Genomic DNA, 27,003 nt, shown 5'->3' with positions numbered 1-27,003 from the left:
TGTATAAGTGTGCATCCTCCTACAACTTTCTTCAATATTGACTTGCCATTTTTTTCATTTTTGCAAATTTGTAGGATGTGAGGTGAAATCTCAGGGTTATTTTGATTTGCATTTGCATTCACCTTATTAGTTAATTGCGAGCATTTTTTCCCTTTAGCTGTGAATAATCTATAATCTTTCTTCTGAGAACTTTTTGTTCATATTCTTTGATCATTTTATCTGTAGGGGTAATGGCTGTAATTATTTTAAATAAAATTTTTCTTTTATCTTCTCCTGATAGGTTTAGTTGGTAATATATGGAAATACTGATGACACATGTGGGTTTATTTCTTATCCTGCAGTTTTGCTGAAGTTGTTTCATTTTTTAAAAATAGCATATCTAATAATTTTTTTTTTGTTTCCTCTTTGCCTCTGTTTATGCCTTCAATTTCTTTTTTTTAAATAGAAGTCCTTGCTTTACCCTGATCCTACTGGGAAAGTCTCTGTTATCTCCACTAAATATAATGGCTGTTGATTTTAGATAACTATTAAGGAAAAGATAATTTATTCCTATGTTACTAGCATTTTTAAAAACTGAAATGCATTTGTGTTTTATTAAAAGCTTTTCCCCTTCATCTCTTGATACAATCAGAGAACATTATGTTGTTCTTATTAATAAGGTCTTTTGTATTTATAATTTTCTTTTTTCCTTTTTGTTTTTTTAATTCAAAAATATTTAATTTTCTCGATTACATGTAATAACTATTTTCAACATATGTTTTCTGAAGTTATAAGATCTAAATTGTCTCTTTCCATTCACTTCCCCTTCTCAGAGATGGTAAGCAATTTGATCTGGGTTATACGTGTTTTATCATGCAAAACATTGGTCATTGTTGTAAAAGAATACTCATATAAAACTAAAACCTACAAAATAAAGCCATAAACGAATGTGAAAAATAGTGTGCTTTGATCTTTATTCCAATTCCAACTGTTTTTTCTCTGGAGGTCGATTGCATTCTTTGTCATAAGTCCTTCAGAATTGTCCTAGATCATTCTATTGCCAAGAGTAGATAAGTCTTCTACAGTTGATTTTTGTACAATATTGCTGTTACTGACAATGTTTTACCAGTTCTGCTTATTTCACTCTGAATCAGTTCATGTAGATCATTTCAGCTTTTTACAAAATCTTCCTGATCATTGTTTCTTATAGTGTAATAGTATTCTACCACCAACATATGCCAGAATTTGTTCAGCCATTCCCTGATTGATGGGCATCCCCTCCATTTCTAATTCTTTACAATCACAAAAATCAATCCTATATATCTTTTTGTACAAGTAAGTCCTTTCTCCTTATGATTTCTTTGATATAAAAACCCATTAGTGGTATTCCAGGATCAAAGAGTATGCACAGTTTTATAACCTTTTTGAGCATTATTCCAAATTGCCCTCCAGAATGGTTGGATCAGTACACAACTCCACTAGTAATGCATTCGTGTTGCCATATACCTTCCAGTATTTGTCACTTCCTTTTACTGTCATATTGACCAATCTGATAAGTTTCAGAACTATTTAATTTATATTTCTCTAATCAAGAGAGATTTAGAACATTTTCCCATATAATTCATAGCTTTGATTTCTTCATCTATAAATTGCTTTTTCATATCCTTTGACCATTTGGCAATTGGGGAATGACTTGTATTCTTATAAATTTTACTTAATTCTCTATAAATTTGAAAAATTAGACCTTTATCAGAGAAATCTGTTATAAAATGGTTTCCCAGTTTGTTGTTTCCTATAATTTTCTTAAAATAGAATGAGGTCTGGATTCTTTATATAAATTTAAACTAATTCAAAATAAAATACAATAGATCATGTATAATTTTTTGGCATTATATGAAGCCTATCATATTTTATTTTTAACTTTTTATATTGATATTCATCAGAGATATTGATTTATAGTTTTCTGTTTTGAACATAATTTAAATATCATTGTAATATTAATTATAAGGACCTTATGTCATGAATGAAGTTCTGTTTTATCTTTTCTTATTTTTGCAAACAGTTTATGTGAAATTGGAATTTATGCTTTGAAAGTTTTGTAAAATTCACTTGTAAATCCAACTATTCTTGGGATTTCTTTAGTTGAAAGTTCATTTGCGACAGTTTCATTTTTTTTCCCTAATTTGGTCCATTTAAATTCTCTATTTTTGTTGGACATTTTATATTTTGCTAAATACTCATTCATTTAATTTAACTTTTTGCTTTTATGGTGTATTGTTGGTGGAAATAGTTTCTAATCACTGTTATTATGAAATCTTTTTAATTTTTGATATTGTTAATATGATTTTACTTTCTTTTTAAAAAATCAAATTAGCTCATTGTTTATTTCATTCCTCCCACCCAAAAAAACTAGGTCCTACTTTTATAGATTCATTGTTGTCATTGTAATTTCTTTGTTGCTTTCAGTTTTTAAAATCTCTTGAGCTTTTCTTTTGGTACTTATTGAAATTTCAAATTTCCTTAATTTTCTGTTCTTTTGTTGAAATAAAAAATTTCTGCCAAGTACTAGTTCTGCTACATTCCTCTAGTTTTTTATGTTGTCTCATTATTTTTATTATCTTTGTCAAAATTATCTATTCTGTCAATAATTTGTTCTCTGAACCACAAATTCTATAGGATTGTGTTATTTTGTCTCGAATGAACTTTTAACTCTTTCTTGAGTGGCCTTTTATTGAATATAATTTTCATTGCTTAGTAGTATTTATTTATTTTTAACTTTGTATTTATTACTTTGGTTTTTTGACATTTGTTTATTAATTCTTCTCTCCTCTATTATCTGTTTATTTTTTATAAAGGTGCTATGTAGTGCTGAATATATGTATATTCTTTTCTGATTCCATTCAATAATCACAATTTATCATATCAACTTTTCTAAAGTTCCTTTGAGGTCCTTAACTTCATTATCTATTTTTTGTTAGATTTGTGTGACTTTGGAAGGGGTATATTGAGATTTCCCATTATTATAGTTTTAGTGTCCATTTCTCCCAATAACCAGTTATATGTCATATAGTAATATATGTTGTATATGCATGTATGTATATGTACACACACATCTAGCTGTTGTTGAGTTGTTTCAATTGTATTCTTTGTGGACTCATTTGGCAAGGATACTGGAATGGCTTGTCATTTCCTTCTCCAGTTCATTTAATAGATGAGGAAACTGGGTCAAATGGAATTACATGAGTTGTCCAGGATCACACAGTTGGTAAATGTCTGATGTCAAATTTGAACTCAGGAAGATGAGACCTCCTGACTTCAGGACCAGGTGCATATGTGTGTATACTGATATTAATTAATTATCCATGGAACATATAAATATTATCTTTCTCTATTCTCTCTTTTAATCAAGTCAATTTTTATTACTACTTTGTCTGAAACCATGTTTACTATTCCAACTTTTGTTAGTTTATCTGAAGCAGAATAGATTTTGTTCCATTTCCTTATTTTAACTTGATATGAATTGTGCATTTCTTAGAAACAAGGTATTGTTGGATTCTGATATTGATTCATTCTGCTATCTTTTGTTTTTATGTGTTTATAATCATAAGCTGTGTTTCCCTTTTTCTATTTTCTTACACCTTTTAACCTCTTTTGTTGACTTTCCTCTATAAAATCAGTGAGTTATAAGAAAGAAGGGATCTACTTGGTACCAGTTATCTGTGTGTATTGCAATTTGCTTGCCCTCCCCTAAACTTCTCTTCCTCTCCCTAGTCATGAGAGTGATAAAGATGCCCAATATATGATAGAGATTATACTTATTTCTTGAATTAGGATTTCATGTTAGAATTAGAATATGAACAATTCCTGAAGGAAAACTGTGGTTCCAATGTACATTATTTGAAACCTGCTTCTTTTTTTATTTAGTGCTTCAGGATTTCAGTAGAAACTCAGGTCAGGGAATCAAAATTTTGGCAGGCCCTAAGTGGTCTTATCTAAGAAAGGGTCTCTGATCATTGTCTTTCTAGACTTAATTTTGTAATTTTCTGGCTAACTTTTATATCTTGGAAACACAACTGTGAACTTGTCCATGGTTTCAGCTCCAATGGATAGTTATTGACCCCAGCAGGAAAGCGATCTTAGACATTTTATGGAGATTTTTACAGATGAGGACTGAAATGAAAGTGGCCTGCTGGGTAAACACTAAAACAAATTAATGAAAACATCTTCTTCCTCCTTCAATTAAGACTCCAAACAGAGTCACATTGAGTCAGACATGATAGAAAAATAACTAAAATGGACTCTTTTTTCTTTAACATGGGAATTAAGATTCTATATAAGATTAATCCAAGTTAACTGATCCAAGAGCCTAGCATCAACAGAAACACCAGGAAGCAGCTAGGTGGTTCAGTATATAGAAAGCCAGGTCTAGAAACAGGAGTTCCTGGGTTGGAATCTGGCCTTAGAAACTTCCTAGCCTTTTGACCCTGGACAAGTCACTTACACTCCGTGTCCTGGTCCTTATTGCCCTTCTGCCTTGGAACCAATGCACAGTACTGGGTCTAAGATGGAAGGTAAAGGTTTTTTTTTAAATTTCCTCTTGAAAACACCAACTGATTAAAAGGATACTTAAAAAAAAAAAAGCAACACTCCAGTAATTGAACACACTAATAACTGAATGCCCTAATACTGACTGATTACTTACTTTGGGCTGTTTTTCAGATGTTTCCCATTATCAAACACCACATAGATGTTCTGGTGAACAACATTGAGAAGAAAGTGGCCCAGGATGAGTCTGTGAATATGAAGGAGTAAGTATCACTACGTAGGCTTTGCAAGAAATAACAATCATCTTTGCAAGATTGAGGAAAGCTAGATCGAGGAAATTTGGGATGGAAACCTTTCTCAATGAATAAAATAGTGCTCAAAATAATATGGCTCTGGACATAGAGTCAGCCTCGGAGTTATGAAGATCAGGTTCAAGATCTGCCTCTAATATACGCTAGCTATGTGATCCTTGGCAACTCACCAAAGCTCTTGAATTCGAAGACAACTAATTAATAATCTGTTATAACTGTTAGAGATGGGGTTTCTTCATTTGAATTGCCTCTACCAATGAAATTGTAGGTCCAGTCTTTTCCAGCTCTGTGTAAATCTCTGGTTCTATGAAATGGCTGACTTGGTCATTAAATTCACAAGTGGAAAGAACATTAGGCTGACCAGGAGTCAGGGCAAAATGATTTTTCAATCTGATTTGATCAGTTATATTTAGGATGTCTGACTCTGTGCATTTATCAAAGCCTCTTCAGGGTATGGGGCAAAGTGGCTGGGTTTGTTTTTATTTTCTTTTGTTTTCTTTCAGGAATGGAAACCACAGTTAGATGATTAAGGATATAGAAGGCAGCCCTGTCTATGGCTTTTCTCAGCTTTAAGAATGAAAACATTTTCATCTATGAGCATGCTTGGAGGCTCTCAGGACAGGGTGGTTGTCTTAGAAATCAAGTGACTCTACACAATTCTAATCTCAAAAACATGTCTCCCTTAATGGAACTTTGTAGCAGGGACATGTTTGGGTACATTTTTGAGCATTTTTCTTATGACCCAGCACAGATGACTATTTTAGGCAGTCAGTAGAGTGGAATGGAAAGAACACTGGGTGGCAGTCAAGCTAGTTGTAATTTTAGTTTTAATCCCTTGTCTGACACTTAGTAGTTGTGTGACCCCAGACAAATCATTAACATCTCTAAGCCTCACTTTCCCCATCTGTAAAATTGGCATAACAATACCTGTAGTGTCTAACTTTCAGGGTTATTTCTATGAGTCAAATGAGATAAGACATAGTATATACTTGGCAAATCTTAAAGCGATATAAAAATGTCAGCTATTGTTATTATTACTCCAAAAAGAGTCCAATTCAATTTGTTGCATTTAAGAAACATTTACTAAGTATACTATATTAGCCAAGCAGTAACATCCTGTGTGATCTTAGTGTACAAAAGTATCCCATTTTATAGGCTAAGGGGTAGAGAAAGAGGAGGCATTGGTCAAAGGAGAAAGGGGGATTATTTGGAATGCAAGTAACAGGATCAATTATTCAAATAAGAAAGCTTTCCCTCCTCTAGGGTAGGAGACAAGAGAGAGGCAAAATACTTTTTCAATTCTAAAAGAATTTTGACAAAATTGAAGGGACTCCTCCAAGGAGACTTAAGTGTTTGTTACAATAGCGAATAAGACCATCTGCTCTACTGTATCCTTTTATACCTTTAAAAATGCCCTTACCGCCTATCTTGGAATTGATACTAAATACAAGTTTTAAAGCAGAAAAGCAGTAAAGGCTAGGCAACTGGGGCTAAGTGACTTGCCCAGGGTCATACATCTAGGAAGCATCTGAAAAGAGATTTGAACTTTGGAGTCTTCCCAACTCCAACCCTGACTTCCTATCCACTGTGCCCTTTTACTGCTCCTCTTGCATAGCTTTATAATATATATATATATATATATATATATACTTATTCATATACATTTAATTTAATATTTATTATATTATATGTAAAATTAAAATATATCACAAAATATATATATTAAACCAATTACATGTATTAACAAATTTCCATACAAGTGTTCCTAAGTTATGTGATCAAACTTATTTCCCTCCCTCTCTTCCCTTCTCCTTCCCAGTACCAGCAGGCCTCAGTTATACATGTGTTATTACTTTCTAGCTTTTTACTATATTATTTCACCTAACTTTACACTAACAGGCTACCAGGTGATTGGGAGAGTTCTACATTTTTAGATAATCAAGATGTTGAAAAATAATTGTCAGTCTTACTTTTCTTCCACAATCCATAATACCTTATATACCATATCAAAGAATCACAAAATACTAGAATGTTACACCTGGAAAGGCAGCACAAGACATAAAGTTAGAGCAGAAAAAGAACTTAGAGACCACCTAGTCTATCCTTCTCATTTTTTGTATTAGAAAACTTAGACCTATAAAAAAGTAGTTTGTTTCACGTCATTCAACTAAATAGTGAAAAGGCTGAAAATAGAACCCAAGCTTCTTGACTCTTATTCCCTTTGGATCAATATGTATTGATGATCAAGCCATCAATAGTTATACGTGTTCAGTATTTCCCACAGTCCCTTGTAGAAAAATGGGTACAAAAGGATGCTTAAGAAAAGCTTGAGAAATCATCTGGGAATCTTGAATTCTTGTGAACTTTTTGTTATTTAATCAAAATTTTCTTTTTCTCTACAGCATCTTTGGAGCCTACAGTCTGGATGTCATCACTAGCACTTCCTTTGGTGTGGACATCGACTCTATCAACAAACCCAATGACCCCCTTCTTGTCCACATCAAGAAGCTGCTCTCTTTCAGCTTTATGAGCCCTTTGCTTATCTTAATATGTATGTGATCTATCCCTCATCTAAATACCTACATCAGACTCCCAATCTCAGGCTTTTTATGCCTTCACAATAGTAACTCAGTTTCTTAAGAGCTGGAAAGGGATATATATCATTCTCAAATATTCATGCAAAATTAAAGACCTTTGAGGTTCCAGGCCCAAGAAGCATTTGTCATGGCAGGGAAGAATTCTCGATTTCCTAAGACAGCTAGATGATTCAGTGTCTAGAGTGCTGAATCTGGAGGCAAGAAGACCTGAGTTAAAATCCTTACTTAGACTAACTGAGCAATTTAGCCTAAGTTTTCTCCTCTGTAAAATGGGGATAATAATGGCCCTTACCTTGATAGACTTGTTTTCTAAGCTTTGGGAATATTTCACTCTTGGTTCTTCTTTGATGTGGTCCTTCAAAATCTTTTCCCCTTCTCTCTGTAAGCATGGTTAGGTTTCCCCTAACCTAAAAACTTGAGGACTACCCCCAACCCATCAGTCATGCTTCTATCATTTTTCTTTGCCAAACTTCAGCCTACATTCACTTTCTCATCATAACCTTATCAGCCCATTGCAAACAGACTTCACTTAGGTTCTTCTCAATCAGGATCTCTCTTTGAATTCTTGAGAGCTCTGCACTTCTCCAAGACACTGCTGTACTTAGTTATAGTGAGATATCAATATGATATTTGCCCTACAACCTGTTGAGTTTCTTCAGTTTACTTCAAATTATATATTAAGCACCTTTTGTCTAACTTTTGAAGTGTCTATGAATCCTTCCTTCATATAACTTACCATATAGTTGAGCCATAAAAAACATATACAGTATAACATGTTGTGAGCACTTTAACAAGACACAAGACACTTTAGAATATGTGGTCTGAGAGGGACAAATCTAATTGCCTAGGGAAAAAAGGAAAGACTTCTCAAAGGGAGTAACATTTGAGATGGACTTTAAAGGACAAGAAGGAATTTAACTAGGGAAGGAAAAAGACAGGACATTATAGGCAGAGCTAGAGGAGCATTACAAATCACATAGAAGAGGAATAATAGCACATGGTATCTTCAGGGGAGAGAAAGCAATCTAGTTTGACTAGGAAGAAGTGTTGGAATACTCTGTAAGCAATAGGGAGCCACTATAAAGGTTTAAACTAAAGAGTGACCCCAAATCCAAGAAAATTTACTTGAGCAGTCATGGGAAAAAATGAATTAGAAAGCAGGGAGAAAGAATAAAGGTGGGAATACTTATTAGGAGTCTAATAGAGTAGAATAGATGTTAAGCTTTTTCTCTTTGTACCCTTATAGACTAGGGATTCTTAATCTGAGGTCCATGAAATTAATTTTTAAAATTTTGATAACTACATTTCAATATAATTAATTTAAAAACATTATTCTGAGAAAGGTTTATAGATTTCACTGGACTATTCAATGATTCCATGACACGGACAAGATTAAGAAGCCCTGCTTTTGCTGCTTAACACAGAGTTTTGAATGCCTTTTCTATTGAACTATATCTCATTCAGTGTCAGCCTAACAATTCAACAAATTTCATGGAATTAGAAATTGTTCTTAATAGTTATACAGACAAATCATTGACATAAGTCAGAGGATTCCAAGTTTATAGACTTAGAGCCAAAAGGAATCTCCAAGGCCATCTAGTTGATTCCCTTCATTTTACAGATAAAGAACCCAAACCCCCAAAGAGGAAGTAGACTAGTCCTCTTGGATATTGTAGGGACAATTGGAGCCTAGGTCCAAAACCAGTGCTCTTCTTCTATACCATGCTCCCATAGTATTAAATGTCATGGAATGGGACCAGTATTGATATCAGAATGATGATCCCCCTAGTGTTTTCTCCCACCTTTCTTACTCAGCCCCTTGTCTCATCATTGTTACTAGAGAAGGCCTATGAAAAGCTTCCCATCCCTTTTTTATATTATGCCAAATGGTTTCTTTTGTCATTTTCTCTAGTGGTATTTCCTTCTCTTGTGCCCATATTGGAAAAAATGAATCTGAGCCTCTTGTCTAAAGAAAATATTGACTTTCTTGTGAATGCATCACGGCGTATCATAGCAGACCGAAAAAAGAGCAACAGCAGGGTAGGTCTAATCCCAGAGTTTATGGAGCCAATTTTGCTGAAAATCAGGCCTGATTACACATCATGATCAAAAGAGATATTTTTGTCTGTTTGTTTTTTCTTAGGATGCTATGTTTAGCACTAGAAGGAAATTGAGAAGTCAGCTAATAAAACTGTCTTATTTTATAGCTGAGGAAACTGAGGCCCCAAGAATTTAAGTGATTTGCCCAATGTCCCAGTAATAGTCATTTAGTAAGTGCATTTCAGTCAGATCTGGTACTGAAGGCAACATCCACATGCCTGCTCAGGTTATGAAATTGAAAAGAACTGAGACTACATATTCAGTTTGGGAAGTCTTAGGATATAAAAGGCAGTGTACAAGTATGTCTGGCAGTCAAGAAACCTGGATTTTGGTCTACATTCTGCCAATAATTAACTACCAATATGATGTTGAACAAGTTATCTGTAGACCCTAGTTTTCTCATTTGGAAGATGAGGAATGGGGGTTAAATAAATGTATCTCTAAATCTCTTTCTAACTCTAACATCCTATGGTTGTGTGTGTGTGTGTGTGTGTGTGTGTGTGTTTTGAGAGAGAGAGAGATTATTTTATTCATTGAACTCTGCTGTCAATCATCCCTAAAATTCATGACACATGTCAGTGGCATAAAACAGGAAATGGATGAGAAGCAGAAAGGTCTTTAAACTATTAGCCCTGGAAATCCTTTGGTGTCCCTTTTAGACCTGATGCCAATCCCAGTCATGTCTTTTTCATAATCAGAGTTTTTGATTCAGTAGCTGTTTTTTTTTTTTTAACACATTTCAAGGTTTTGGATTAGGTGAAAATGGAGAATGCCATCTGAGGAATGACTTTTCAGGAAAAATAGGAAAAATATCTCTCTCACATTCTATTACTGCCATCCAAAGTCATTCCTTTAGAGATTCATTCTTAAGCTAATAGTTTTTGTACTATCAAATTTTAAAATAAATTTTTATTTTTTCAACTAATAAGCATTTAATTTTTACCCTCTCTTTCCTCCCCACTGGGAAAGAGAAACCCCTTATAACAAATCTGCATAGTCAAGAAAACAAATCCTCATATTTTCCATATGCAAAACTATATCTCTTTAGATGTACAGAATTCTAATTCTCCGTTGTATTGATGGTGTCTTAAGCCCTTGAAAGTTGTTCATTTTTGCAGTGTTGGTGTTAGAATAGAAGTACTAATACAGAGTAGAGATTCTTCTGGTTTTGTTCATTTCACTCCATTATCAACTTATACAAGTGAAACTGCAACCCATCCAAGGCCTAGAGTAAAATATTTGTAAAATACAGTGCTGTGGCACATAGTAGGCATTTAAAAATACTTGTTCTCTTCCCTTTTCTCCTCCTTTCCCTTCATCTATGGGCAGGGGAGTTCTTCAAGGTCCTAGTTGGTAGCTGCATTCCTCTCACTTTTAAAATTAGTTTTCTCCCAACAAACCCTGGTTGAAATGGAGATTATGACCCAGAGTGTTACTTTTCTTTTTACTGTCTACAAAAATACAAGCACTATCTTTGACTTAGTCATTTATAACTTTGCTACACATTCCTTGGAGGAGTAATCAATTGTTGACGCTTCAAAAAGAATTTGCCCATTTGATCTTTTCCAGCATGAAAGTGGATTAAGAATGTATTTTCATGAAGATGTTTAGGAGAGAGGCAACTAGGTATAACAGTGGATAGATCAGCAGGCCTGGAGTCATAAAGACCTGGGTTTAATTCTAGCTCGACACTTCCTAGCTGTGTTACCCTGGGCAAGTCACTTAATTCCAATTGCCTAGTCCTTACCAATCTTTGGTCTTAGAACCAATATCAGTTCTAAGACAGAAGGTCATGATTTATTTTAAAAAAAAAGAAGGAGAAAAGAAAGGAATTGATACTAAGAAGGTGAAATAAAAAATTTCATTAAATTCATTAAATATATATAGGAGAAAATGTGAGGGCATATGGTGGGCATGGAGAAGAACTAAAGTGATGGGAGTTAAAAAATAAATATTACCTATACCATGGTTTTGCCTATAGCCAGTTCTGTGTGGCTAGTGCAAGAAGGGTATGTATGGAGAGAGAACTGGATAAGGAAATATTTAGATATAGGGTGTGTAGGGGAGTGCATCTTCTTCCTATTACTGAATACATAGGTATATTAAATTATTAGAAATCTCTAAGAAACACTGTCCTTCTCTTCTACCACTCTATTTAATATGAAAAATTTATGATTGGGCCACAGAAAAATGGAGTTCATAGAAAGAATAATTCAGTTCATGTGATTTTAGTAACATTAACCTAATTTTCACTTCTATGACCTTATATATCTTCCCAGGATCGGGTGGATTTCCTGCAATTAATGATTGATTCCCAAGTCATGAATGGCTCTAGATCTGAAAAGAGGAATAACTCCCCAAAAGGTAATGTCACAATGAGAATTGCTGAATATGAACAGAAGTATAAACTCAATAATGCCTATGATAGTCCATCACAATCATTTCATGATCTCAACAGAAATATTATTGATCCAAAATCATGGGTCAAAATAATTTTTTCAAAGAATATGGACTTTAATTTTTGGAGATCTAGATCCTTTTTTTTTGGATCTATTAGTAGCTGGATAATCCTTGGGCAATCTCATTTAACTATTCTGACCCTTCAATCTCCTTCTTTATAAGATAAGGATGTCAAAGTATGTAATCTCTAAGGCCCCATCAAGCTTCATAATCCAAAGATTCCATGGTTTTTGTTTTATTGTTCTCCTCTCATTACAAAAATCATCACCAGATCATTGTAATACCATCATACTCAATTGAATGACTTTGTAAAGTCTCCATCTGTGCCCTATTGGGTTCAGCTTCCAATTCCCTTAATCTATGTCAGATAAACATTTCACAAGGACTAGGAAGAAACAACAAATTTAACATGACATTTTGCTTTGATTAGACAATGACCAAAGTTTCACACATCCAAAACCCTGAGTGAAATAGTTCCTTTTGGCTGAGAAATAGAGTACTATCCAGAGTCTTGACCACTGGTTGCTTTTTTCTCACATTTATATCTCAATTCTCTCCCCAAAGCTCTGACTGAAATGGAGATTGTTGCTCAAGCAGTTACGTTTATTTTTGCTGGTTATGAAACTACAAGTACAACCCTCAACTTCATCACCTATAACTTGGCCACCCATCCTGAAATCCAGAAGAAACTCCTTGAGGAGATAGATAGCACTCTACCCAACAAGGTAAAAGGGGCAAGTAATATTTACTCAATTTAATAAAATAACTCAATCTAATGAACATTTAATAACCATCAAGTGTTTATTATTTGTTTACTCAGAATAAAAATCTGTCTCTCTGTCTCTGTCTCTGTCCTACTAAAGACAATGGGAAGATAAGGTCAATAGCAGAGGAAGAGGAAAACATCTTTCCTCTCACTCCCTTGCCTTCAAGGCCAGTAGTATTGACAGATTCTCCCAAAGGTCAATAATTCTTATTAAGTCTTAAAATTGAATTCAGTCTAAGCAAGGTAAGGATAAGGGCTGAACCTGTCATTTCAATGGTGTACTATTAGTGACTGTCCATATAGGTCAATACCTTCACTCTAGTAGTAGTAGTAGTAGTAGTAGTAGTAGTAGTAGTAGTAGTAGTAGTAGTAGTAGTAGTAGTAGTAGTAGTAATAATAATAAAAAGTTCCCTATAGCATTGAGAGGTTAAGTAAATTGTCCAGGGTCACACACCCATTATGTGTCAGGATGGAAACTTGAACTCGGGTCTTGATAGCTTCAAAATCTATTCTAGAGTCACTTTGCCATGATGCCTCTCAAGTCTAAAATTGCTATATAATATAGGGTTTCCCAAGACTGGAAATAGGAGAGTATATCAGCAGGCAAAAGAAGTCAATTAACTCAATCTGATAAATATTTAATCATCCTTATGTGTTTATTGAATGACATTAGGTACCAGACATGGTGAAAGTTCACAGTTCAAGACTATTACTAACTGAGTACTAAGTGACATTACACAGACTATAGGAGATATGAACCTACAGAGGGTGAAGGATGATCTAGGATGTATTAGAAATAAAACATCCTCATTCCTGGAGAAAAAATACTTCCTGGAAATTGCTTCTAGAGGAATAGAGAAATCAGCCCAAAGTTCTCTTGTACTCTAAATGAGACCCAATGCAGCACCAGTCGCCACAGTAAATGCACAATACCAATGTCTATTCAACCCAAAGCAGTCAAGTCCTACTGATTCAGACCAAGGGGTGCAATGTCAATCTGAATGCTTATTTTCCAAGAAGTATTAGTTTTATTCTTTTGCAATGTACATAGTAACTGCTAATAAGCTAGCAGTATTGTCCAGTAGCGGTCCTACCAGGGAATGTTTAATGACCAGATAATGATTCATAATTAGCACAGCAATTGTAAGTAAATGAGTGCTTCTAAATTACTTGAAAACTGTTTATTCTCTCTTGCCATTTCAAACATTTTCCTTATAAACTCTCTTATGCTGTTTATTTGCTCACCAGTCCCTTACTTCATTGACAATGCAGAGAAGCTGTCCCTACACTTTGTCCAAAGGATCACAAACTCCAAACTAGTTGCATCTGCATTGATGACATTTTTAAGTATACTTGCTCAAAACTAGCAACATCTTGCAAAGACATTTTCTCAAAATGATGATTTTAGAATTTCACCACCCCTCTATCCAAAGAAATTCTCAAAGTTTTGCTCTTGAGTGAAGGATAGGAATGAATGGGATGGCCAATGAATCAGAAAAATGAACTATGAATAAATGAATGAAAGTCTTACTGGATCCAGCTGCAGTATTCATATTTTACTATTGCACCTGCATTGAAGTTGGAAGCAAATATCAATTCTAGCAATGACAGGCCAGTACTTAGCATGAATTCTACTAATTTGGGAATGATCATAGACTGTTAATTCATTTTGTATTAGAACTATGCTTTGAAATACTTTGTATCACCCAAAGGATGAACCCCAGGTCTGAGTCCATGAGAGACTCTTACTTCTCAAATAACTAGCTTTTATTTATACAGCATTAAGGCTTAGCAAAGTGCCTTACAAATAATATATCATTTTATTCTTATAATAACATGAGAGGTTGATGCTACTTTATCCTAATTTTTCAAATGAGGAAGTATATAGAGGTTAAATGCTTTGCTACTAGTTGTCTGAATTTGGATTTGAACTCAAATCTTCCTGACTCTTGGTCTAGGATTCTTTCGTCTGTACCACCTAGCTATCAAATGGGTCAGTTTATTAAAATAATCACACTGAATAAAGACCTGCTCTATTCTCTTGGGTGCCCGTCAGAGCTCCAAGGTCACATATAGTATGTGTGTAGTATATTCCATGTAGAATGCATCTGATAGACATTTGCTGATGGATTTCATTTATCCAAATATTGACTTCCCTCCTTAGGCAGTCCCCACCTATGATACCATCTTCCAGATGGAATATTTGGACATGGTGGTGAATGAGACACTCAGGCTCTTCCCCCTGGGAGGGCGCATAGAGAGAATCTGCCAAAAAACTGCTGAGATCAATGGGATAACCATTCCCAAGGGGACAGTGATGTTGATCCCTGTCTATGTTCTGCATCATGACCCAGAGTACTGGCCAGAACCTGAAGAGTTCCGTCCTGAAAGGTATGTGAAGGAGAGGAGATGGATTAGTTAACTTTTGAGGGCCACTTGTTGAGAATCTGAGGAAAAGGTAATCAGGATGCTTCCATGGGACATGGATCATAGACAGTCAGCCCCAGCATCTCCAGCCAGGGAGCCTTTATGAGGTGAGGCCATATATTGTACATGGAATTTAATTAACTGCATTGAAGAAAATGACAATGAGACCAGCTTTGAGCAGCTGTAACACTGAGGGGTTTATAGCCAGATATTAAAACCAGAGCCATGGGGAGACTGGCTCCGGGCCAGGCAAATCAGCAACAAGAAGGGTAAAGATGTGTTGAAAATAAAATTTAATTTCCCAGCTGCGGTTATGAGCAAGTCTTGTTCTGGCATCACTGTGAGGTCAAAACCTGACAAATGAGGCAGGGACTAGTGATGGCATTAGCGACCCTGGCAGCCTGGACCTGAGCAAGATTTAGAGGCCCCAGGTGTGAGTTGTAATGGTAGTATTTAAGTGTTACTTCAGTAAGGGACACACCCTCAAGGCTGGGCAAAGGTTAGTATCTTCTTTATACAAAATCACATTAATAATAATGATGCCGGTGACAGTAAGGATGGGAACTGGACCTGTGATTTTGCTGGCATAAGGAACATCCTTTACTAATGCAGAGAGGTATCTTCTTTGAAATTTAAAAGTCTTGAAATGCCTACAGTTAGGTTAAAAGACCTGCCAAATTCTTATAGCCAGTATATGTGTGATGTGAAGCTTACACCTGGTTCTAAAACTATTCAGTCTACCATGCTGTCACTGCTGCTGCTAGTAATAATAATTGTTATTATCATTTAGTGAAGGGAAAAACTGGGATGTGAACTTAGGTCTGTTGGGTCCAAATCCAGAACTGTTTTTTTTTTAAACTTGCTTTACAAATCTGCCTGTTTTTCACCCACTCCTTTCACAGGGGATAAGCAAGCAACAAATTCTGAAAGGAATTCTGACCTTCTGAGACAGCTGAATCATGACCAGGCTGCCTCTGCTTAGCAGCCAAGTCTATATAACCCCAGCTGATATTATGGTCAGTGGCAATGATATTGAGAGAATAATTGAGCATTATTCTGATGAAAAAGGGAAACTAGGTAGCTGGAACTACCAAGATTTAGAGAAGGAGGTAGGGCCACCACTGGTGCTAAGAAAGATCTGAAGTGCTTTTATATGTACCAAAAAGGTGGGAACATGAGTCTGATTCCATTGCCTGGCAACAATGACTCTTATCTCCATTTATACACACTGATTTCCTCATCCTTATTCCCCAGGCTACATGTAGTACCAGTGCCTGCTCTCCTTGAAGATTGCTCCGATGTTCATTTTAACCTAATTTTACCTATTTTTTAAAAAGTTACACCACAGACATTCTTGTCTGCAATTACAGAGACTGCCAGTCCTAGAGGGAGAGCTCCTCACCAATAACAATCCAGGGAACTTCATCCTTAAGTGACCACAAGATCCTCTTCTGATTGCAGTCCATAGTAAAATGGAAAGAATTCTGGGTTTGGAGTCAAAAGACCTAGGTTTGAATTTAGGTTTTGCCACTTACTAGGTATATGACTTTGGATGATAAGAGCCTTACTTTTGGGGAATCTTACTTTTCTCCTCTATAAAATGAGGTTGTTGGACTAGAAGAATCCTAATTCCCTTCCAAAACTGACATCCTATGATCTATGTGTTCATAACCATTGAGTATGTAATATCTTCATGAAAACTATGGAGTATTAAAATTTGGTATTCTAAAATTAGACTAATAAACCAATAATCTTCTCCCCTTTTATTCATTTTCCTTGGAATGAAAGCACTAAAACACAGCTTATCCATAGTGAACTCTGGGTATTTCTCATATCAGTGGCCCAATCAGAACTTTTTTACTCCACTGTTAGGTCTGGATATCTCACATATCTTTTGTGTGCCTTGGATGAACGTCATTTCGATTTTGAGATCTCAGTAAATTTCAGTCTCTTAGAGGTCTGCATATGACTGATAAATCCTCTTCAAGTGGAGGCAAATAGAAAAGAGGAAGAGGGGATAAGGAAAAAGTCCTTGGAATTCTGACCTAATCCCAAGACCAAGAACATTTTTTACTTTCTCTTAACCTTTCTATTCAACTTATTCTTTGGGACCAGGTTTGATCAAGAAGGAAGAAAATCCATAGACCCATATGTATTCCTTCCCTTTGGAGCTGGACCTCGGAATTGTGTTGGAATGAGGTTTGCTCTGCTGACCTTAAAGACTGCTCTGGTCACCCTCTTACAGAATTTCACAATGGAGCCTTGCAAGGAGACCCCGGTGAGAGAAATCATGATCTCTTTTTTGCAAATGAGACTTTAAGGTTTTAACTCAGGATATCTGGACTTAGTGTTTAATGGGCTGAGCCAGTATAGCAAGTGAGGCATGCTCCTCTGGGTCCATTTATTTCTCCTATTTAGTTTTAGTATGTATTCAATTTTCCCCCATTTATTGATGCCTTTTGTTTTATATCGCATGTATCTCCAAATACACCCCACTATCCAATGAACATTACTATGTAGCAAAGAATAAAGGTAAAGGGAAGAAACAGGATGTCAAAACCACTGATGTCTCACACATCTGATCATGTATGCAACATTCCATATATAAGCATATATATATATATATATATATATATATATATATATATATATATATCCCTACCTTTCCAGTGGAAGAAAGGAGGAATTGGGTCAGTTAGGTGGTTCAGTGAGTAGAGTACCTTTGGCTTGGCCCTTGAATTGTCTCTGTCCTCTAGGTCTTATGGCTGTTATGGATCCAGCGAGGTGGTACAAAGGATAGAATACTTGGGCTAGAGTCAGGAAGACCTAAGTTCAAATTTTGCTTCAGAAACTTACTAACTGGGTGATTCTGGGCAGGTCACTTCACACTTCTTGCCTCAATTCCTTCATCTAGCAAATGAGCTAGAAAAGAAAATGGCAAATCATTCGAATATCTTTGCCAAGAAAAACCCCAAATGTGGTTACACGACTAAACAACAATATTATAATTATTCATTATTCAATTGACTTATTATTGTTTGGAAAGGACCCTTGCATCCTATTCCCCTTTTATTTTATATTCTGGGTTGTAGAAGCTATTAAGGCTATTTTTAAGTGGTCATTAGCAAATCCCCTTCTTGAAAAACTTTGATGGCTCCCAGCTATCTTCTAAAATGAGTCTAGGGGAAGCTAGGTGGCTCAGTGGATTGAGAGTCAGGCCGAGAGATGTGAGGTCCTGGGTTCAAATCTGGCCTTAGACACATCTTAGCTGTGTGACCCTGGGCAAGTCATTTAACCACCATTGCCTAACCCTTACCACTCTTCTTCCTTGGACCCAATACATAGTATTGATTTCTTGTGGAAGGTAAGGGTTTGAAAGAAAGAAAGAAAGAAAGAAAGAAAGAAAGAAAGAAAGAAAGAGAGGGAGGAAGAGAGAAAGAAAGAAAGAAAATGAGTCTCTGGCTTCTTTCTATCTTCTTAGACTTACCTCTCATCACTCTATGCTCAAGCCCAATGTGACTAATTGATATTCCTGAGCCCCTCCTGTTTTTGTCCATGTATTGCTTATGCCCTTCTTTTTAACCAATAATTCCCTTCTCTGCTCCATCTGTTGAAATGGCACCTATATTTCAAAGCTTCTTAGCCAATTAACTCCTTTATGAAATTTTCCCTGATTACATACCCTACCTTACCCTTCATACATATATACATACACACATATGTACGCTAATAATTCTGTTTGTATTGTTCTGATGACATTTATCTCATACTGTCTTGAGAGTAATGTTTTTGTACTTATCTTATCCTGTGTGTTGCTCAGTCATTTCAGTCATGACTGACTCTTTGTGATTCCTATTTGGATTTTTCTTGGCAAAGATATTGGAGTGGTTTAACATTTCCTTCTCTAATTCATTTAACATATGAGGAAACTGAGGCACCCAGGGTCAAATGACTTGTTCAAGGTCACACAGCGAGTGTCTGGGACCAAATCTGAACTCAGGAAGATGAGTCCTCCTGACTCTAGGCCTGGTGCTCTATCCACTATGCTACCTACCTGCTCTTTTCCTGTGTTCCAGATAATAAGTTCTTGGTGGAGAGGGAGTAATCATAATCTTTGAGTTAGCCATAAATGCTTAGTAATGTGGCATATAAATAGCAGGCATTCAACTAAATAAATAAACATTTGACAGATTGAATAGAAATTTAAAACTGGAGTAGACCTTTAAAACTGTAATTATTGATTGCTCCTCAAAAATCTGCTCTTATTATAGAGTCCTTAAATTGAGGCTGAGAAGAGCAGTGTTCAAGTCCTAGAACGGTTAAAAGCATAGCAGTCAAACCAGGCAACCCTCAACATTTCTGCTGAATGTAATTGGGAAATATTTAACAAAATATATATTAGCCTCAGATTAAAATGTTCTTGAGAAATATTTAACAAAGTAAGCAAAATATATATATAAGCCTTTGAGCACTTGGGAAACATTAAGCAAAATAAATAAAAATGCAATAAAGCATAGATAACATTATGGCTTGAAACTAAGTCAGTATGCAGCCACCAGGAATCTTTACACATGTTTAAGTGGTTCCTGGTTTCTATTTGAATTGGATACCACTGGTTTAGAGCTGGAAGAAACCTTAGGAAAAGGTGTCATGAGTCTAAAATGAAGTGATGGGAGTAAAGTATTTTGCAAAGCTCTAAATGTTATATAATTATTAGTATCATTATTATATATGTATTATAGAATAATATATGATCACCATAATAATAATAATTATTATTATTTTATGATTAACCTCTAGTCATCAGGCTTCCAATATGGTGATGACTTAATTCCCTGAGTCTTCTACTATACAGTGCTGACTCAAGCTGTTTATAGAGCAATAGAGGGATATACTGATAAACATTTAATAACTTGGTGAGGATGGGAAGCAGAATGCATGTACATACATTTTTAAGTTTTATTTGCATTATTATTACTTTCTTCAGTTTAAACAATCACCAAAACAATAAATCAAATCCTGATTGGTAGAGATTGCTGATTTCTGAGGGATATATACTCACACTGAAAATTTAATAGAGTAAGGGCAGCTAGATGGCTCGGTGGATTGAAAGCTAGGTCTAGAGATAGAAGGTCCTGGGACTAAATTTAGCCTCAGACACTTCCTAGATATGCAACCATGGGCAACCTTGATTGCCTCACCCAGTGTTGATGAACATTTTCAAGTTTACCTGCTCAAACCATAACTTCAAGCTGCCTGTGAGAAAGAGAGAGGGGAGGGAAGAAGTATTCACTTTGGGTGACTAGACAGAGGGGCAGGGCATACAAAAAATGTCCTTGGGCTCTGGGAAGAAGGGGAAGGGAACAATCCCAGACCCATGCCGGCCAGCACATGTGCCAGTAGTTCACCAATGCTGCCCTAGCCCTTAGCTCTTCTGCCTTGGAACCAATCCTTAGTATTTATTCTAAGACAAAAGGTAAGGATTTGGGAGGAAAAAAAAATAATCATCAGAGTCAGTAAGAGCTGGCTTCATACATCTCTGCCTAGAACTACCACATGCATGCTGTTTTCCATTCCTAAAATGCATAACTTCTTCTGCCCTACCTCCTTGAATCCCTATATTCTTTTCAGGTTTATCTCAAATGCTATTCTTACTTGAGGGGATTCCTAATGCCCCTCCTCAAGTTATTTGTGTTCTCATTATCACTAAAATTACTTTATATTTTCTTATGTGTCCATACACATATTTGTGCATATTTCCCCTTCAATACAATATAAACTCCTTGAGGACAGAGACAGTTAAAATTTGGTCTTTGCATCTTTAGCTTCTAGTACATAGTTGTTAAACACTCAATAAATATTTGATATATATATGATAATAATATTTTATTAAATACATATATTATAATTTATTCAAGAAATATCTCCTTGATGGAAATTCACTCATTCTCAAGTCCATAATATTATTCCATATATTTTTGGATATATGCTCCCCAAATCCAGCATGTCATTACCAGATAACAGTTGCCATATTTGTCTAATAAATGAGGTACTTTGATGTATTCCATTTGTTTTGTTTTGTTCCACAGATTCCCTTGGAACTAGAAACAAAGGGTTTTATGCAGCCCAAGAAGCCGATCATACTTAAGCTTGTTCCTAGACCAAGACCTGATGTTGAGGACTAGAAACTAAGGACTTGGTGTCATAAGAAGACTCTTCACTTTCCTTCTCCCTCTCACAACTCCTCCAACACTCCCCCCCGCCCCACAAAACAAAAGAATAAAAATTGAAAATTTTTATGGAAATGAGAATAGAATATATTCCATTTAAGAGGTATGTGATACAATGCGTAGACTGCTATGTTCAAATCTTGCCTCTCACATTTACTAGTTTATATGATCCTTTGTAACCCACAACTTCTCCAAGACTCAGTTTGCTCATTGTAAAATGGGAATAATGCCTGTTGTACATACCTCACAAGGCTTTTGTGAAGTTCAAATGAGACAATATAGATAATTGGTTATTTCGTTCACTATGGTATTAGATCTCATGATAGAGTTGGAGTGATGATATTCTATAATATTATCTTAAATTCTATCTCTTTATTCTCTACATCCCCAACCTCCCAATCATATAAACTCAAAAACCAATCCCAAAAATTAATACATCAATTCTTTCTATGAGCTAGCTGCAGATTATCTAGGGTTTTCTAAATAAATCATCACATTGTATTTAAAATAAAAATCATTTTGTCTCCTCTTTGTCAGTGTTTATGCTTTTAATTTAATTCTAGGGGCAGTTAGGTGGCTCAGTGGATAGAGAGACATCAGGCCTAGAGATGAGAAATCTTGGGTTTAAATTGGCCTCAGGCACTTCCTAGATGTGTGACCCTGGGCAAGTCCCTTAATCCAAACTGTCTAGCCCTTACCTACTATTCTGACTTGGAACCAATTCTTAATATGGATTCTAAGACAGATGGTAAAGTTTTTGGTTTTTTTGGGGGGGAGGGGGAAATAGCTTAATTCTACTGTCTTATTGCTATCGCTGGCCTTTCTAAACTTATGTAAAATAATAGTGTGGAAATTTCTAACTAACTGCCTCACTCTACTTCATCCCAAGGGTCAAGTCTAAAATATGCTAACATGAAGGGGTTGGAGTCAAGATGGTGGCTTAGGAACAGCAAAAGTTGATTCCTCTATGAAAATCCTTTCATACCAATCAAAAACAAAGAGTTTCAAGGGGGACAGAAAACCAAATCCAGCAGTAAGACAGAGCTGCAGACTCTCCTACTCAATTCAACTTAAAAGGTCCACGGAGAAGGTTGAATTCTTGGGGTTAAGGAAAAAAAAAAGAAGGAAGGTCCCAGTGCTCCTTCCCCACCTACTGTGATTTGACCCAGGCAGTGGGTGGAATTTCATGGTGAGGGCTCCAACAAGGATAGAGTACCTTGCTACCATGCTTACAGGAAGTTTAGGGCACTGACCACAGCTGGCAAGGAGGAAGCTGGAGGAGAGAAGCAGAAAAGAGGTCAAACTGATCTTGACCTTTCAGCCACCACACCTTCATCTTAGATCTCTGCCTCTGGAAATTTTGGCCTCAGGGCACATTCAGCTCTGCAGATCAGCTCAGTTTGTTTAATCCAGTTTATCAATAGTGCAGAGAAGAACTCTCTAGAGGGCAAAAAAGCTCAATCTCACAGAGCTAACAAACAACCAGAAGAGCAAGTGGACAAAATAGACAGAAAGCCAAACCCAACAACAAGAAAAAGCCACAGGTCTCTCCTGCTCAATTAAGCCTGAAAGGTACACAGATAAAGTCCAGTTCTCATGTATAAGGGAAAGATCCAGCACCCCTCCCCCACTTATTGTGCTGAGACCTGAGGTCATCCGTGTCCCTGGAAGACTACAACCTTGACGGTGTACCTTGGTACCACCACGGGAAGCTCAGGGCTCTGACCAGGCAGCTGGCAGGGAGGAGGCTGGCAGAAAGGAGTAGAGAGGAGGAATGAAGGTAACCACCTTCCACACCTTCATTTTCACCTTTAGCTCTGCCAGAAGCTGGGAAATATTTGACCTCAAAGCACATCAATACAACAGGTCAGCTCCATCAGCCTAATCCAGTTAATCAGCACCACAGAGAAGAAGTTCTTCAGGGCAGAAAAATCCAAATTCACAAATCAAGCAAATAAATAGAGGAGCAAGAATACAGCCAATGGGGGAGGGACAAAGAAAGGAGGAAAATATGAGTAAACAACAGAAAAAGAAAAAAGAAATTACAATCACCAGCTACTATTCAGGTAATGAACAAAGGACAAATGAACAGAGGAGGACCAAGGAACACCAAGAGAAAACTCCGAAACTCCAGTGAATTGGACTCAGGCATTGGCAGAACTCAAAACACAATTCATAAAACAATTAAGAGAGGTTGAAGACAATTGGGAAAAGAAGTTAAAAAACAAAACAGGCCATCTAGAAATAGAGGCACATGAACTAAAACAAGAAAATAGTGTCCTAAAAGCCAGAAAAGCCAGTCAAAAAACAAGGCAAAGAAAGTAAAAGATAAAAACAATGACCTACAAAGAAAAATAGATCAAAAGGAAAATTAGGGGGTCAAAAATCCAGGGATGAAATTCAGTCTTTAAAAAATAGAATTGAACAATTAGAAGTGAATGACTTCATAAGAAAGCACGAGTCTATAAAACAAAATCAAAAGAATGAAAAAAATGAGGAAAATATTAAACACCTCATCAATAAAACAGACTTATAGTTCCAACAGAGATAATTTAAGAATTATTGGACTACCTGAAAATCATGACCAAAAAAAGCCTTAACATCATTCTACAGGAAGTTATCCAAGAAAACTGCCTGATATATTCTTGAACAAGAGGGTAAAGTAGAGATTGAAAGAATCCACAGATCATATCCTACATTAAATCCCCAATTGACAACATCCAGGAATGTTATAGCCAAGTTCAAGAACTTCCAGAACAAGGAAAAGCTGCTAAAAACAAACAAACAATTTTTTTAAAAAATCAGATATCATGGAGCCACTGTGAGGATTACACAGGACCTGGCTGCATCCACACTGAAGGACTAGAAGGCATGGAATATGATATTCTAGAAAGCAAGAGAACTGAGTCTACAACCAAGGATCAACTACCCAGCAAAATTGACTATATTCCTGCAGGGAAAAAATATGATCATTTAATAAAATAGAAGATTTCCAAGCATTCCTGAAGAAAATACCAGACTTAAGCAAAAAAATTGATGCCCAAATACAGAACTCAAGAGAATCACCAAAAGGTAATTAAGAAAGAAAAATTTAAGAGACCCAATAAGTTTAAATTACTTGTATTTCTATATGAAGAAAGATACTAGTAACTCTTAAAAATTATTATTATCATCAGAATACTTAGAAGAAGTATGCTTATAGGGTACAGTGATAAACTGTATAAGATGATATGTCAAAAATATTTTAAAAACTAGGGGTAAAAAAAGAGGATAATACTAAGAAAAATGGGGAAAAGAAATGAAATAGGGTAAATAAAAAGTGCACGGGGAGAAGACTAATACAATGGAAGGGAGGAGGAGGTAAAAACTAGGGGTAAAAAAAAGGATAATACTAAGAGAAATGGGAAAAGAAATGAAATGGGGTAAATAAAAAGTGCACAGGGGAGAAGACTAATACAATGGAAACGAGGAGGAGGTTGGTGACAGGTAATACTTAAATATTATGCTCATTGGAAGAACAGTTAGATCCATTGGAGCAGAGAATTGTATCATGCTCTATAGAAAAGTAGAAGGGTAATAAACAGGCTGTTGGGGGAGGAGAGCAATATAAGGGAGGGAGAGGTTGGAGGTTTGTTTAAAAGGCACTATAGTAAGAGGGGAATAATAAGAAGGGAGGGGATGAGAAGGGCAATAACATTAGAGAGGGGGAAAGGGAGAGACTGACTAAAAGCAAAAAGTTGGAGAGGAGGGTAAGGGGTATAATAGAAAAGGCAGAATCAAAGGAGGAAGTCAAAATGGAGGAGAATACACAGATAGTAATTATAACTGTGAATGTGAATGGGATGAACTCACCCATAAAAAGGAAGTGGATAGCAGAATGGATTAAAAACCAGAATCCTACCATATGTTGTTTATAAGAAACACATTTGAGGTGGTAGACATACCCAGGATAAAGGTAAAAGGGTGAAGCAGAATTTATTGGGAGGGAATGAACATGAATCATATAAGCATGGAAAAATAAATAAATAAAATATGCTAATTTCTAAGGTATTAATGTTTTTCTGTCCTTCAGATAGACCAAAGGTCTTTGTCAAGCTTGTTCCATAGTACTCAGTGCTTGGCACCTTGAACAGTCAGTTGGTCAATAAATGTTAGCCAATGCTAATAGTGATTAATACAAGCTTTGCTTAATTTGTATTTTGATGCCTGATCTGAAAGAAAGGTAAAGATCACATTCATGTCTATATGCTATACAAGTAAGGCTAGGACAAATTCTACCCAAGATTCCAAAAGGATTTAGAGAAATCAGACTCAATAAAACTATCCATAGGCATTGTTTTCTTTTTAAAGTCTTTATTTTATGTCTTAATAGCAACATTAAGAGAGAAGGTCAAGAAGTAGGCAATTGGGTTTAAGTTATTTGCCTAAGATCACACAGCTAGGAAGTGTCTTAGACTAGATTTGAATCTAGATCCTCCTGACTCCAGGCCTGATGTGTGAAATTTAGATTACTCCACCATACTTAGATCTTACTTTATGGAGAAGATGAAATTGTAATATCCTGATTGAACAATGAAGGTACTTAGTTCTTACTTTATAGTGAAGCTAGAACTTTAAGCTTATTAAATAATATGGTTTGCTATTGTAGGATTTAAATTAATATCCACCAGGTGGATATTAATTTAAATCCTATACTATTACATGTGATTTTCAAATTATGCAAAGGTTCTTGGAAGATATTGGTTGCATAAAAGAAGGTCCTACTGTATTTGGTAAGTGGCCTTGGTCTTACCTTCTCCTGGCAGTTTATAATATTTTTCTTCATCATTGCAGATGAATTTCAACTATAACATGTCTATCCTGGGTTTCATGAGTTTCCTATGGAATCTTTTATCAGAGAGTACAATGGAGAACATAAATGCTGGACCTTAAATCAGATAAAAATTGGTTTTGGATGTAGCTGTGTGTAAGAAGCAACTTCTCTGAATGTGTTTTTCCTCATCTATAGAATGCAAATAAAAACATCTCTAGTATTTACCTCCTAGGGTTATTGTAAAAATAAAATGAGGAAATGTATAGAAATTGTTCTACAAACCTTGACTGTATAGACATGTCAGCTATTGTCATTATTATTTATACCTGTTGGCTCTTTTCACAAATTCTGGGGAAATTTGTTTCATTTTCTGAAATACAGGGTTTCCTTAAAATTTTTGTGCAATTTCAAGCTATTAAAGTCTAAAAGTACACTAAGATTTTGGGGACACTAGGTATTATTCATTTTTACTAAATGTCTTGGGACAATAGTAATCCCAAGATGGCTATGTTATGATCATGATCCAGATGGTTTGTTTAGATTGTCATATTTTCCAATAATTTGGATAATTTGGTGGTGGAGTTTTGAGCTTCTATTTTCAGTAGTTTTACACTATAGAAAGTCTGTTTGGTCCTTTCTTCTGTATTTTCTTAATTGATTATTCCCCCTCTCCCATTATTTCCTCTAATTCTTTTTTATGTCATTTATATATGTTAAATTGGGGGGGGGGAAGAGACTGCCTTTGTTGCTTTTAAGCTTTTATTTTGTCTTCTGA

The 27,003-nt window shown here is 35.7% G+C and overlaps 1 protein-coding gene across 1 annotated transcript in view; it reads left to right on the top strand.

The window, feature by feature from the left end:
• The window catches only part of LOC100013114 (cytochrome P450 3A24-like), a 62,430-nt gene extending 40,486 nt beyond the window's left edge, over positions 1–21,944 (top strand). Inside the window, exons 6-13 of the mRNA XM_007498419.3 lie at positions 4,699–4,787; positions 7,238–7,386; positions 9,345–9,472; positions 11,812–11,896; positions 12,557–12,717; positions 14,923–15,149; positions 17,301–17,463; positions 21,275–21,944. Coding sequence (XP_007498481.1) covers positions 4,699–4,787; positions 7,238–7,386; positions 9,345–9,472; positions 11,812–11,896; positions 12,557–12,717; positions 14,923–15,149; positions 17,301–17,463; positions 21,275–21,370 — 1,098 coding nt within the window. The 3' untranslated portion in view covers positions 21,371–21,944. The remainder of the gene's footprint in view (positions 1–4,698; positions 4,788–7,237; positions 7,387–9,344; positions 9,473–11,811; positions 11,897–12,556; positions 12,718–14,922; positions 15,150–17,300; positions 17,464–21,274) is intronic.
• Positions 21,945–27,003: the final 5,059 nt, after the last annotated feature.

The sequence above is a fragment of the Monodelphis domestica genome, chromosome 7 (genome assembly GCF_027887165.1).
Source record: "Monodelphis domestica isolate mMonDom1 chromosome 7, mMonDom1.pri, whole genome shotgun sequence".
Taxonomy (NCBI): domain Eukaryota; kingdom Metazoa; phylum Chordata; class Mammalia; order Didelphimorphia; family Didelphidae; genus Monodelphis; species Monodelphis domestica.
The sequence above is the reverse complement of the archived record's forward strand: the minus strand, read 5'-3'. Positions and strand labels throughout refer to the sequence as shown.